The sequence below is a fragment of the Meleagris gallopavo genome, chromosome 1, assembly GCF_905368555.1.
Source record: "Meleagris gallopavo chromosome 1, MGAL_WU_HG_1.1, whole genome shotgun sequence".
Lineage (NCBI taxonomy): Eukaryota > Metazoa > Chordata > Aves > Galliformes > Phasianidae > Meleagris > Meleagris gallopavo.
In genome coordinates, this window is record NC_139404.1 from 103,967,564 (window position 1) to 103,982,683 (window position 15,120).

General features: G+C 41.5%; 1 protein-coding gene across 2 annotated transcripts in view; it reads left to right on the forward strand.

The window, feature by feature from the left end:
- The window catches only part of MRPS6 (mitochondrial ribosomal protein S6), a 45,807-nt gene extending 43,928 nt beyond the window's left edge, over window positions 1-1,879 (forward strand). Inside the window, exons 3-4 of one of the 2 annotated variants that reach the window (XM_085242429.1) lie at window positions 3-112; window positions 1,250-1,415. In XM_085242429.1, coding sequence (XP_085098555.1) covers window positions 3-112; window positions 1,250-1,263 — 124 coding nt within the window. In that variant the 3' untranslated portion in view covers window positions 1,264-1,415. Of the gene's footprint in view, window positions 1-2; window positions 113-1,249 lie in introns of both variants that reach the window. The other variant, XM_085242420.1, reaches the window with a different exon arrangement.
- The last annotated feature ends 13,241 nt before the right edge of the window (window positions 1,880-15,120 follow it).

The following is a 15,120-nucleotide window of genomic DNA, read 5'->3' on the forward strand; positions in this document are numbered from 1 at the left end:
AGTCTCCCATTCCAGCTGCTGTTTTGGGGACTTATCCTCCAGGAATACCTCTATGGAAGTGATGTTCACCTTGATAAAAGCCTACGTCTCCTGCAGAATGCAGTCCTGTTAGGTACTGTTTTTAAATCCAACTGGAATGCTTGATCTTGCCTTGGTGTTAGTGATTTAAGAGTGCAGTTCTTGACAAATGTGTAGTATAACTTCATTTAAGGGATATTAGTACTTCCAGGGTATGTTTCAGGGTTATGTTTCTTGGGGAGATTCAGTCAAGATATTTACTACACTAATATACTTAGTATATACTATACTAATTCGGGATAGTAACAGGCAAGCAATGTTCTCCTTTCTGTAGGTAGGCAGTAGGGTTTGTTCAGTAGATGGCAAAGGTAGTTGTGTGGTGGAGATGAAGTGCTTACCTGGAGCAGTGTATTTTATACATTCTGTGCATGTGTGGAAGGAAGACCTTTTCACTCTTGCCAAGATCAGCAAATCAGCACGCTTGTCAAATGCCGACTGTGCAAGTTGGCATTTCCTGAATGCAGCTTCAGCTCCTGCCCCCACATTGATGATTTAAGCTCATTCACATTGGAGAGGTTCCTAATTTAGGATAAATCCATCTATTTGGTTGTACTATATTGTTTGTGGGGTTTTTTTCTTTTGTTTTTGCTTTTTGTTTGCTTTAGTTTTGTTTTTTAATTTGCATTTAGCTCCAAAGCAGAACTTTGAAGAAGTATGCCTATGTGTATGTAAGCTTCAGATATTTCGCACTGATATTTGTTTCCCAATGAAACGATGCTGTCAGTTCAAAGGAGAATGCACGTTGTAAGCAAAGTTAATATTCCACCAAAAAACAAAACAAAACAAAAACCAAAAAACAAAAAACACATATTATTCAGATGATGGTGACCCTGCACATAGCAGGGGGGTTGAAACTAGATGATCGTTGTGGTCCTTTCCAACCCAGGCCATTCTATGATTCTACGATTCAGATCCAGGTATGGAGCAGGTACAAGAAGATTAAGTTCTCTCTAATGTGCTGTGCAACCAAGAAGAGTTCAGACTGAGCCTGCTTGAGTTGAACTTTTCATATTTGAAATCAAAATAGTATGGAGTTTTTATTTAAAGAATTCTGGTAGCAGAACTTTAGGGAAAAAAAAAAAGAATTTCATTTGAGATATCTCACTGTTATTTGAATTCAAGTTGTAGTACAGGTATTTTGTTTTATTGTTATGTGTGTTTCTCATTGCAGGTATTTTTTGGTAGACTTAGAGGGCCCACCTTCAATTGTATCGACCATGATGGATCATTTAGGACGTGATATTGATGTAATTAGACGTGCTTTTATAAAGTATCCTGTGTCAAAGACAGAAGAATGCAGTGGCATAGTCCCTGTCAACTATGAAGACAAACTAATTCCCAAGAAGAAATGAATACTCTAAATCGCATGTTTGAAACTTTTAAGTGATTTTTTTAGTCCTGCTTTTGAATACAATTTTGATAAGTAATGTCCATCAAAAATAATCAGTTTTAGCTATGTTGTGTGTGGAATAGTACGCTTAAGTTATTGTAACATTGGAGGTTTCTTTTAAAATTGTTTAAATAACTTGAGTAGAATTAATCTGTGTGCTTATCTTCATGTTTGACAGCTCTGAAAATGGATTTTCTTTTCTATTAGAATATTACAATGATAAGATTTATCCATCATCACAACACTCAAAATAGCATTCTTTTCCAAGGATAGATTACTTAATAGTATGCATATTTACATTAGAGATTAAGAAGTCTACAGTGTAAATATAGCACAATAGTATGTGATCTGTTTGAGGATTTTTTTGCTTGTTTTTGGGGAAAGGTAATAAAAGTGTGATTAAAAATAAAACTTGACTCATTTTTTATGACCAGAAAAGGTACAAAAAGAAATGACTCACGCTGCCAAAAGACGTGCCAAATTTTTCTTTATGGTCATGTGAGAACTGTGTTCAAAGTACAGGTAAAGAGTTACTCTGTATACAGACACCAACTGGCATTTGAGAGAATGACCATAGTGTTGAGTGAAAGAAGAAGAAAAGGTGTTTTGTTTTTACCATCAACTAGACCCAGACTGGACATTGGAATGGAGGAAAATGTTTGTAGGATGGACGTTCCTTCCACACAGGTGTGAGCTTAGCCAGGAGGAGCTGTGGGATTGTAAGTCTGTGCTATGGGGTTGGATTTGTGTGCTGCCCTTTTTGCTGATCTGCTGAGAATTGAGGCTAACAGCATATGAAGCACAAACTACAAATAGAAAAATACTTAAAAATGTGTTTTACACAAGTTTCTCAGAAATTTTTCTTAATGGGACATGAGCAGAAACCTGTAGCCTAAAGAAACCATGATTCCCATAATCTTTCCTGATTTCAGTCTTATGTGAAGTTAGTGCTTAACTCTTTTTGGTCACCTACCCATTCACAGAATAAATTGGTGTTCCGTATGTAAAACAGAGCAAGGTTCTCCCTTGTGTTACCACCCGTGCAAGCTTTTCACCTACACCTCCTTCCACTCTTCCCCCCCCCCCCCCATTTTATTTTGTTTTGTTTTGTTTCACATAGGTGCACAAAACAAGTATTTGTTGATTACTTGGGTTTTTTTTATTGTTTAAGAAAAATTGCTTTCAAATCTAACAGTTATCCTCTGGCTAGGAATTTGGGCCCTGGATTTCATTTCCATAGAAAGGAGAATACATAAGCTTTCAGCTTCACTAAATAAAGATTGAAAACGGATTATGCATGCACAAATAATGTTTGTCTTTATGCCGTTCCCTTTAGCATCATATTATATCTGGCATTTAATTTGTTTCGGTTTTGATGTTGAAGCGTGTGTTCAGAAGGAAAATTGTAGATCTTCATTGAGGATGAGCTGTCAGCTTATTATCTATGAAACATGTGATAGTATTTGTTATGAATCAGGACCTGAGGTGAGTTGGACTTTCATGTCCCTGTTTCTGGTCTGAACAGAACATGGTGGATGCCAGGGATAGAGAACTTAGGCTCCTGAGTCCAGCTTATCCCAAGAGTGGATCAGCATTAGTGAATCTCTTGGAGCCTCAGCTGATCCCAAAGAAAAGCAGCAGTACCAGCTCTGAGAGATCTCCAGAAGGCCAGAAAACAAAGCATAAGGAGATGCTACCAGTCCAGTATCCTCATACTCCAAAGCATTGGTTGTGTACAGGGGAAGGACTGAAAATCTCTGCCTTTGGGATAGACATAGTGCCCACTGAAACCAGCGGCCACAGGCACAGCAGCACTTGCAGGCCTGCTACGTGGTTACACAAGCATTCGTGCTTCCTCAATGGCAGGATTTATTTATAAAAAGTCTGCTGAATAGCTGTCTCTTAACTGGATGTACTATTTTTTTCATAATTGATAGTTTCTAATATGAACTTTTTTTTTTTTTTTTCTTTTTAATAGGGGTTGGGTGGGGGAGGATGAGGAAGGAGCCTTGGGTTGCAATTTGTTTAGCCCAGTCAGCCGCTTAGACTGGTAGTTAGCTATTTCAGGAAAGTAATGCAGAACAGTGCACACATTCTCTCAGCAACTATAAATGCTGGAACGGGCATTGGATTATATCTGATGATTTGAGCGGTTCTGGTTTTGGGCAGCCTGAGCTGTGCTATGGAAGAAAGCTAGGAGCTATACCTTGGGCTGTCACAGATTCTACCAACAGAGAGAAGGAAAATTTTAGTATGTCTTTGTGGCGTGCTGGGGTTTTTTGATAGTTGAGAGCTGATTTGTCCCACTGGACTCTAGATTTCCAAGAATAAAACTTTAGGATGCTGTATGGTGTCAGTGGAGAGCTGAAAGAGTTTGTGCAGTGGGAATGTGGCCAAATAAACGTCAAACTCCACTGGAATTCCCAAAGGCCTAAACAATTTGTGTACCAGTACTTTATATATTTTTACCCTGTAGTCGATAATGAATGCTTTGACTCCTTAGATTACATGAGAAGCTGTGGTGCCCCATCCCTGGAGGCGCTCAAGGCCAGGTTGGATGGGGCCCTGGGCAGCCTGAGCTGGTGGGAGGTAGCCCTGCCCACAGCAGGGGTTGGGGAGGCGTGGGTATTGAGGTCCTTTCCAACACAAACCATTCTGTGATTCTATGTTCACAAGTGTATGAAATAAGTAATTTTATGCTCCTAGGTGCCCAGTAGATTGTGGAGATGCACTGAGTTAGGTAAGTACTAACGTACCAACTGGCAGTTCTCCTGGGTCGGAAGTACTTTCTCTTCTCTATCCTACTTCTGGCAAACAAATAAGCACAAGCGATTTTGTGGTGGAGATCTTAGATACGTCTTCAATCACACATTTTTCCTGACTAGATCTCTCTCACTCCACTGAATACGGACTGTGCTGTGGTTTCTCAGCAGGCTGAGGGCAATACACTCAGAGCACTTAGCACTGTGCTTGCAAAGCACTTGGTGTGGCCTGACCCAGGAAGTTTGTGCATGTGGTGATGTGCTCCCGCTAACCCAGATGCTCTACACCTTCTGTACATCTCAATAGTCTGTTGACAGTATGAGCTTAAAGGAGTTCAGGATCCTCAATGTCAGTAGAATATTTCTGTCGCTGTAAATGTTTTAATGGGTCTCTCCAAAAATCACCTTTCAGCTGGATTTCTTAGTAGACTGCTGAAGCAGCGGGCTGAGCCAGGTACAACAAACACGTGGAGAGGCAGCAATAATTACAAGGGCAGCTTTCCAATGACTCATGGGCTCTGACCGCAGAAACCCATCACTTGTCACTTAATGAAATCAGTTTCTGTTTAGCAAGGTGCTAACTTGTTTGAAGCAGTTGGAGTCACAGCATTTTTTTCTGGGACCTGATTGCTACATTTTATTCCTTCTCAAGAATGGCTTTCGGGATCTGACCTGCACTGCCAATGTCTCCAGCAAATGTTCAAGACTCATGATAAACCCCTCCAGATAATTCAAACTCGTGGCATGTAATCATGGGCTAAAAAATAATGAGTATCGTTTAAAATGCAAGGTTCTTTTTATTGACCTTTTAGGTTTTAGAGCTTTTATGATTCACTTTTTTCAATCTTAGTGGCTGGCATGGTTTTCATGTAACATCTGACTGAAGAGCTTTCAGAAAAACAGCTATAGCAAATGAGATTCTTGATAAATTCGTTGGAACTGGTGCTGTGTCCCTACACCCACTGAGACAGAACAAGGGAAATTAAAATGGAATTGTTATTTTGTCCTTCCTAGAACTCTGAGCTTCAGATACCATAAAAGTGAGAATTGATGCGGAGCCAAAACATGCATTTTCCCAAGTGCTGCATGAAGGGAAGATTAAAAATGTGTTATTTTCTGTGACCTATGTGATGCGTTGATTTCTTACTGCTGCTTTGGCAGACCTTTAGAAACACACAGGCTGCAGCTGGTGGGCTACCTTAGGCTAATGCTGCTTCTCTTTGCACTGCTATTTGTGCAACTTTGTGGAGGAGTGGGAGAGACACCACTTAGTGAATGCTGGTTAAGAGGGGGAGTGATATATTGACAGATCCCATTGCCGGAGTATTCAAGGTTGCCTCCTAAAAGCATTTTTAAGGGAAGGTAATGTTCACTGTAAACCTGGGAGAACTTTCATCCCTGTTATTTCTGCGTTGTGCTTGGGCTACCAAGTCAACCTTGTTTGGAGATTGCTAACTTGCACGCAGAAAATCTGGTTTATTACAATCTTCATCGTGTTGATGTTAGGGATGTTTTTGGGGGAATAGTGCACTTCCACTGACTGCTGCCTCTCTCTGAGCTCTGTAGGAACAGTTGCATCCTGACATTAAGATGTACTTATCTGAAGAGCAAGCCAACTTGGCGGGGCTGGGAGAATTCAGGGCTTGTATTGGTTCCCAGGATTCATGAGAAGTTTCTGTGCAATGGCTGGTGGGTATACTTTGGAGAATGACTAACACTTGCAGGGCTCTCACAGAGCTGCTGGCTGTGTTAATGAGGTAAGTTCTGCCCAATTTTCTGTGGAGGGCTGACTTAAATGTTACATACAGAGAGAAGGAGGCTTTAGGTTTGAATTTCCCTTCACGATTCATCTTGAACATAGCAGCTGGTGAGGCAGGGTGGAGAAAGCTTTTGTGGCGTATTCTGATCTCTCAGGCTGTCTGCTGCACCATTTTCTGTGTGTGACAGAAAGAATGAAAATGTCATATATAATCTGTATCATCTGTATGTGTTTGTACCTGAGAGAGATGACTGATGAAAATACAAAGAGCAGAATGTTTATTATCTTATTAATGCATGAGCATCATTCCCATTCTCTTACTCACTGAGTGGGAATGTTGTGAAAGAAAGAATCACTCCTCAAATGTCAAGCACCTTGGAAAAGCTATGATCTGTAGAACTGGAATGGAGGGGTGAATGAGGTTGAAAAATATAGGACACACCTGGTGAAAAGTGTGCTGGAGGAAGGTGGCAATGGAGCAAAGGATCTGCATGGATAAGATGAAGAAGGGTCACAGAATCACAGAATGAGTTGGATTCGAAGGGACCTCAAAGCCCACCCAGTCCCAACTCCCTGCAATGGGTAGGGCTGCTACCCACCTGATCAGGCTGCCCAGGGCCCCATCCTCGGCTGAATGTAATCCAGCAAGGTGCCTAGTGGCACCGTGGATTTTGTCAGAAATAGCGCATCCAGCAGGAGCAGGGAGGTGATTGTTCCTCTGTACTTGGCACTGCTGAGGCTGCATCTTGAATACTGTGCTCAGTTTTGGGTGTCTCACTACAAGAAAGACACTGAGGCGCTAGAGTGTGTCCAGAGAAGGGCAGCAGAGCTGTGAGGGGTCTGGTGCACAAGACTGATGGGGAGCGGCTGAGAGAACTGGGGTTGTTCAGTCTGGAGAAGAGGAGGCTTGGGAGATCTCGTCACTCTCTACAGCCACCTGAAAGTAGTTTGTGGTGAGGTGGGGATCGACCTCTTCTCCCAGATAACAGTGATAGGATGAGAGGTAATGGCCACAAATTGTGCCAGGAGAAGTTCAGGTTAGGAAACATTTCTTCTCGGCAAGAGTGGTGATGCAGTGGCACAGGCTGCCCAGGGAGGTGATGGAGTCACCGTCTCTGGAGGTATTCAAGAAAAGAGCAGATGTAGTACTTAGGAACATGGTTTAGTGTACAGTATTGGTGGTAGGTGGATGGTTAAACTAGGTGATCCTACAGGTCTTTTCCAGTCTTGGTGACTCCGTGATTCTATCCAACCTGGCCTTGAGCACCTCCAGGGATGGGGCACCACAATTTCTCCAGGCAGCTGTGCCTGCACCTCACTGCCCTCTCTGAAAAATTTCTGTCTGACATCTAAACTAAATCTCCCCTCTTTTAATTTAAAAGCATTCTCTCTTGTCCTATCACTATCAGACTGTGTAAAAAGTTTTTTTCCTTCCTGTAATGAAACCTTAGCGTACTGGGAAATCTCCCCAGAGTTGCTCATCTCCAGATTAAACAGTCCCAGCTCCCTCAGCGTGTCTTCACAAGAGAGGTTCTCTGAACATCTTTGTGCCCTTGTTTGGACCTGTCCCAACAGCTTCACATCCCTCCAGTACCGAGGTCCCCAGGCCTGGATGCAGTACTCTGGATGGGTCAAAGCAGAGAGGGACAATCCCCCTACTCTCCTTGCTTCCCACTCCTCTTGTGACGCAGCCCACAAGACCCAGTGCATTCTGGGCTGAGAGCACACACTGCTAGCTCGTGTTCAGCTTTTTGTCCACCAGAATCCCCAAATCCTTTTCTGTGGGGCTGCTCTCAATGAGTTCTTCTCCCAGTCTGTATATATATCTGGGATTGCCCCAACCAAAGGGCAACACCTTGCACTTGGCCTTGTTGACCCCCTTTGCGGGTCTCTTACTAAGTATAGGCCACAGAGGCATGCAGGAATGCTGGGGGAAAAACACAAGTGCGTCCCCCCCCTCCTGTTCTGAAGTAATCTGTATGTTTGCACAGAGGAGTGCTGGAAGCAGCTGGTGGGTATGGGCTTGTGCCCAGCTTGCTCAAAGTGTAGACACAAGATTTGTGCTGCATCAGCACACTGGAGGAGAATCAAACCAAAATTGTTTGATCCTCCAAGTTGCTAACTATGAGGCAGGGTAGGATATTGCAAGTTGTACCAGCCACTGTAGGAAAGTGCAAATAGTTTGCTTTAGTAATCCCTGTAATCCCCTATAAATAATGCCCTCACCTATATTGATGAAAAAATTACATAACAGCTACACCCAGCCAAAGGGAAAAAATAAACAAAAAATCATCCAATACACTCATGATGCTGGTCAGATTCATCTGAGCCGCATTAGCAGGGCTTAGTACTGCAGCCAGAGAAAGGAGGACTGCCATCCGGAAGGAATATCTGTGTAATCTTAGGCTCAAAAAGTAGTTTTCAAAAAACTCCAGACCCTGACTCTTTGTTTATTATGCAGGATGCAGGCTGAGATGGAAGGTGGGGGATCGGTATGCTGGATCGCATTCAAGCCGCTCGTTCATAGGGATTTTCCCCTGTGGCCTCCAAGTCAGCAGTGGTTGCACAAGCCGTGATGAGGTAGCTCTTCCATCTGCATTTAGGTATGGGTCATCCACGTGGATAGCACATGGAAAAATCTCTGCAGGCTTGCACTGGCACCTTAGTTAAGCTTTACAAAAGGGTGACTTAGTGGCTCAGGAGGCAGAGCTGCAAAGGGTTTCTCTCCCTGGGTTGCACTGTACTGTCAGAGCTGCTGGGAGGTATGTGATGTGGCTGAAGGAAACTGTTCTCAGGTTGGAAAACTACAAAGGGACTGTCAATTGCTGTCCGTTAAGCCCAAGATTTAGCTTTAAAAGATACATACATATTTGAGCAACGTACACTTAGAAGCACTAGGTTGTCCTGTGTTCTTATGTTGTCTCGGGCTATGCTTTAGGTTGCAGAACACAGGAGTGCTTGATAGAGTCAATGGTCATCCCCGTTTGATGCTCTTTAAATTTGCCAGAAGAAAATGTATCGAGTGCTTAGAGAGACAGTGCCAGCAAGAGCTGGGTCTACACATGCCTTTCAGATCAGGAGGCTAAGGAAAGGGACACTGATAAGGAGGTGTAAATGCAGCACATCCTTCCAGATGAGGAAGGCTGTGAAGGGTTTCTGTGAAGGTTTTATGTGCAAGGGGGGGTGAATCACTACTGAAGAGTGCAGCAGTCCTTGTGTGTAGGTCTGTGCTGCTGGCTTCTCCACAGCCTCCGCTGGCACTGAGTAATCACTGAGACGAGTGGGGCTGATGACTGTGAAGATGACTGTAAATCACAGCACCGTGATGGCTCCTGCACGTGACATTCCTCTCAACCTCTGGGAGCTCTAAAAACAGCTGTGGTCTAAAACCCCTGGTAAATTGCACTGTGAAAATGACCTGGTAAGAGCAAGAGCCCCCTCTGGGTGTTATTATGATTTGAATTACATGGTCCTTAAATGCTGGCATTTGAAAAAGTACAATAGTGGTCTTCCTCATGTGAGAATCCACAGAAATGTTATGGGTTCTTTTAATGGTAAATGTGGGCAACCCACTGAAGCCAGTTGGAGTCCATGGTATATGTTTTACCAAAAGTATTCGCTAAGGTATTTTTGTGAGAATGAAAATTAAGAAGTCCAGATGGTCAGCAAGGTATCTCATTCCTGGAAACACATTCACGTGTTTTATTTTATTCCAATGTCATTGATTTTTTCTAGGATCTGGGGGAGAACATCTATTTACTTTGGCTTCCCCTGTTGATTTCCGTCTGTCTGCTTACTTGCACAAAGCTAAGCACGTGCATGAAAATATGTAAGATCAGCAACTCACTTCATGGTATGCAGGTCTGAAAATTAGAGCTTTCTGCAGAGTTCATCCTAAAAGATTTCTAACAAGCATTCATTGAAAAATATATTTTTTTGCAAATTATTATTTTTTATTTTAAATTCTGGAAATAAAGTCTAGCAGTTCACTGCAAAGCAGTTAAATCCTCATTCAGATGTCAGTTTTCCTTTAGACCTAGATCAAAGTAAAGATCTTAGAAGATCTCACTGTGAATTCATCTGTTTTGACATCTATCAGTGCTTTCTGCAGAGTTCTTTCAAAAAAACAAAAAATAAAGGAAGAAACTTGGCATAGAGAAGACTCTCAGGGTGGGCCAATTAAGTTTAATGAGTTTTCTCTTCTTTGCAATGTATGTCCATGATATGAAAATACCTTGTAGGGTTCATTTGCCTTCAAGAGGCTTTGGAAAGCCTGCTGGTTTCTCCAGGCTTGCATTTTTGTGGACACACTTAGGAAAAAGATGAAGACTATTTCTGACATCTAGTGAACAGATACCACTTGTTTCTGACATCTTTTGAAGTTCTGTCCATTACTTGGAGGTCAGAATGAATTTCAGTGGAAATATCTGAATCCTGTTTTTTCCCTCGTCTACTTCTTTGTAGGTTTTCTACATTACTTTTTACCATAAATATGTTTGTTTTTATCTTTTAATTTGTGCTTCATTGTCAGGAAACTGACAATTGTTTCAAACAGGATATATCAATCCTCTTACTGTTGTAGGAAACTCTGCAATTTAAAGTACTCGCATTTACTTGATTTTCAAGCTGTTCCAGGTGTCTTTCTATAATTAGATTAATTTACACATATTCTTCTACACTTACCTCATCTCTTCTTTAATGCATTACTAAATCTATTTGTTCTCTTCTGACTTCTTCTAATTGAGCTCTTCTATCATCATCCATGGCCAGTGAACTGTTTGAGGAACTTTCTTTCTTTAGATTGCTAAAATGTACTCTGTAGAAATAATGGAGGATCAGGTGAGGTGCATATTAAGTCTTGAAGCATTTCTTTAGAACTGTTCTCTACTGGCCTTACAGCATCATAGACAGCCCAAGGGCCAGAAAGTGCCTGAGATCATTTAGTTTAATTTACTTGTTATCACAGGATCTAATTATTGCCATACTCCAAACAATTTTGAGTTGGCCCAACAAGTTTGGCTTGGCATAGATTCTCTCTCTGAAGGGCAGCCAGATTTGAAATGAAGATTTCAAGCTAAATCTAATCTCGTCCCTCCCCTGGAGAGCCTCTTCCATTGGTTAATCACTCTCACTGCAAAATATTTGAGTTGTTCCTGCTTAGGTTTCTAGAGCCTACCATCTGTTTGAAAGAGGCAGATTTGGGGTTTGAGGAATCAATAGGTTTAGTTTATAAAATACTTCTTTTCCTTGTCCCATTGTCCTTAACAAACAAACAAACAAACAAACAAAAAATGAGGAGATGAGGTGTTGTTAATGTATTGACTTTTAGGTACAGGGCTTTTCCAGATCTGCCTACTGTCTCTAATACTTTTCCTACCATCTCTGGTGTTGTTTTTGTAGACAAGCTTCACATCATCATCTGGTAAGAGAGTGGAAGATGCATGAAGTGGAATGCATAAGTCCATACATTCCAAGAGCCTTTCCCTGGAGTTTCAGTAGGAGCAAAATATCTCATTTAAGAAGAGGAAAAAGAAGAGAATATTTGGAAGTAAAATAAAAGATACAAAGCTTGGACTAAGGAAAATTTGACATTTCTCAAGGAAACAAAAAAAAAAAAAAAAAAGGAAAGACATGAAGGAAAATAATGAAATACTTTGACAAAGCACTTAACTAGAACTACCAAGAAAATTCAGGAGATTCTGAGGAAATAAAGAAATTATAGAAAACAGTCATCCAAATTATGATCTTCATGACTCTTCAATTTGATTTTCTAAGGTGACCATATATTATTTGGGATCAAAAAGCATAAACACGTGTAGTGTCCAGTTACTTTAGACCTTATCTTTGCTCATACTTGAGCCTGAACTCCCTGTTCACACTCCCTGTGTGTTGACTTTTTCTGGCCCTTATCTGGAGTGCAGCAGTTTCCTGTCAAGGCAGAAAGAAATGTTGCAGGAGGGGAGTAGCTTACACTCAAGCTCTGCTTCCACAGTCACTTCTCCAAGTTCAGGTCTGGATTGCAGGCCTGCTGTGTTTACAGCATGAATAAAGTTGAGGTGACCAGAGATAAATAATTGGTTCTGCAGCTGAGAGATGTGGCTGACTAAGGTGGCCCCTGTGTGGTTCACAACTTTCAATTTACTGACAGCTTTGTCATCCTCAGGGATTGAGGATAGGCTGCTGTATTTGGGCTGGTGTGGCCAAGAAAACCCCATCCTCTGCAGATGGAGATGTTGCAGGTTGGACTGAAGAAGGTAAGAACCACCCAAAATGGGGTTTTGTTTTTACTGCCAGGCTCAGGCTGTGACTTCAGCCCGCTGCAGAGTTTATCTGGAACAGGCTCTCGACATCCAATCTCCAGCACAGCAGGGGGCTGCTGCTGGTGATGAAGCTATTTTCTCTCCTCTGCACTTCATTAGGAGAATTTATTTTGTTTATGCAAATAGGCTTCCTACCATCTCAGGCTCTCTGCAAAAAGGAGAAAGAAAATGAGCACCCAACTAACTCTGACTGCTTCCTGACAGCATCTTACACCATTCATGTAAGAGTAAAGGGCAGCAACAACCACATCTAAAAATTTCATGTTCTCTCTACTGCAGGGCTGAGCAGCCGGCAATAGTAGGGGGCCCTGGGCATGTGGTTGTTTTGGAGTGCACAGAGAGGCAGTGGAAGGTGGCTATGATGTTTGAGCGAGGCCTGGCTGTGGCAGGGCCTCAGGACAGGTGCAGCTTGGTGGTCCCTGGGGATGTAGTGGCTGCTGTGTGCCACTACCTGTGCTGCAAATGGTGTACGTTGAGATCTTGCACAGAAACCTGGGCCTTTTTATTTGAAACCCGATTAACTCATCACAGAATCACAGAATGGTTTGGGTTGGAAGGGAGCTTAAAGCAACCCACCCCAACCCCTGCCATGGGCAGGGCTGCCCCCCACCAGCTCAGGCTGCCCAGGGCCCCATCCAACCTCGCCTTGAGCACCTCCAGGGATGGGGCACCACAGCTTCTCTGGGCAGCTGTGCCAGCACATCACTGCTCTCCAAGTGAAAATATCCCCCCTGATGTCTAACCTAAATCTTCCCCTCTTTCATTGCAAAACCATTCCCCCTTGTCCTATCATTTTGCACATTTTAATGTGCAGGTGCAAATTACTCAGGCATTATTCCAATATATTTCAGGTCACTTGAAAGTTATTAGTGAGAATGTAGAGATAAAGCGTGACTGTTAGCAGCAACACAAAAGTGTTTTGTTTTGTTTTTTAAAGAGAAATTTGATTTAAAATGGCTTTTTTAAGTTCTTCCTTCTCTTTGAGAAAGACATTTTTTGAGCCAATATTTTTTGCTTTTCTCATAGAAATGATCCTACCCAATTTCAGAGAAAAATGCTTTTATCAGTAAGATGGAGACAGATCTGGGTTCACAAACTTCAGCATAATGAAATGGATTGCTACTTTCTTCCTCCCATTCCACATTTTGTTTTGTAAAACAACATAGTTCTGTATTATTTTAATGCTATTTTTTTTTTATTTCAAAGTGTTTTCATTCTGTTTCATTTTCTATTTGTCATTGTCTTAAACTATTTCTAGATATTGTATGTGCTGTTAGCATTGATGTAGCGCATACACTATGACATGCAGTTCAAACATTCTATCACTTAAATTTTATTTTATTTTATTTTATTTTAAATGCAATTTAGGGTAGCTTCTCCTCAGTGCTGATTGAAATATTTTATCTTCTTTTCTTTCTGTGTCAAAGCGTCAAACTATCCCGTGAAAGAAAAAAAGATGTTTTGATCAGTACTAGGCAGCAACTTAGTGGTTTTAAAAATAACACTTTTTGGTAGAATAGAAGGATATTGAAGTTGTGATATGTCATATTGTGACATGCCAGTATTAGTCAGTGCATAATTCTATTGATTAGTCATAGAGTATCAGGAAAACAAGAAGTGAGAAAACTTCTATTAAATCGAATATGTTTTAAAATGTAAATTCCAAGTTCTAAAACCAGAAACATCATCTCACCCTTTCTTTTTCCTCTAGATTGTCCATTTATTGAAAAATTATTGAAATATTTGGTTTCATACTTGGATTAAAATCAAATTTCAAAATGTCTCTGTCTCTCTTCAGTGTGAAAAGAAGTTGTGAGTTTCGATCAGCTCTGAAATAAATGTATTGTTGGAACTACAGTCATAATACAATGTCAAGCGAATTCCTTTTTCTTGTTTGCTTTTTATGATTTTGTACTGCTGTACAAACATTGCATAATATTTAATACATGGAGAATTTGACTTGTTTGAGATTTACTTGGAGAGATTTTATGAGTACAATCTCATTTACGATAGAATTCAAAAACCACTACAAAGTTCTGTTCAGCATCTGAGGTACAAAGCCACTTTCAAGCATATGTCTAAGTTTCTCTAGACAGGGAGAGAACTCAAACATGAGCCTACGTATAAGAGGCTGATAATGCTGAAAAGACAACCACAATCCTCTGCCCTTTCCTGTCTGTTGAGATTCTCATGGTGTTGTTGCCAGCATAGTTGCGCACTGTGCCAAGCTGATCAGTCTGAAAAACAACCTGACAAGAAGGAAGGTCCATTTGGACATGTCAGTTCCCTGATCCGGATTGCCATTTAGCTGCATGTATTCTTGGTGCATGAAGGCACCATGCAGAGAGAGCAGGAGTGTGCTGATGTGTTGTGCGTAAAGGCAAGAGCCAGGCCCCAATCAGTGGCAGCATGGACTTGTACTGGATTCAAGTAACCATGTAAGCACAGCCTAAGCCTTCAAGCTTTGTTTACTTGTGTGCATAAGACTGTTTGGGCATACTGGTTCCTGGCTAAAAGAACAAGTACATACAACGCTGTGTGAGAGCGATGGTTACAGATAAACATATAAACATAACACCCATTTCCTCCACTCCCAAACAAACAATTCCAATGTACGTATCCTTTTGTGGCCAAAAAATGAGAGCACAGAGAATGGAAGATTTGGGGTATCATGTGATAGGATAGCCAATGTCTATTTATCTTTAACTCTTTTTCCATCCTTCTCCGTGGCACTGCCTGGTGAATTAAAACTGTCCCCTGCCTGTATAATACCTCGTGCAGCATAAATGAATGGAGAATGCTGACATACCC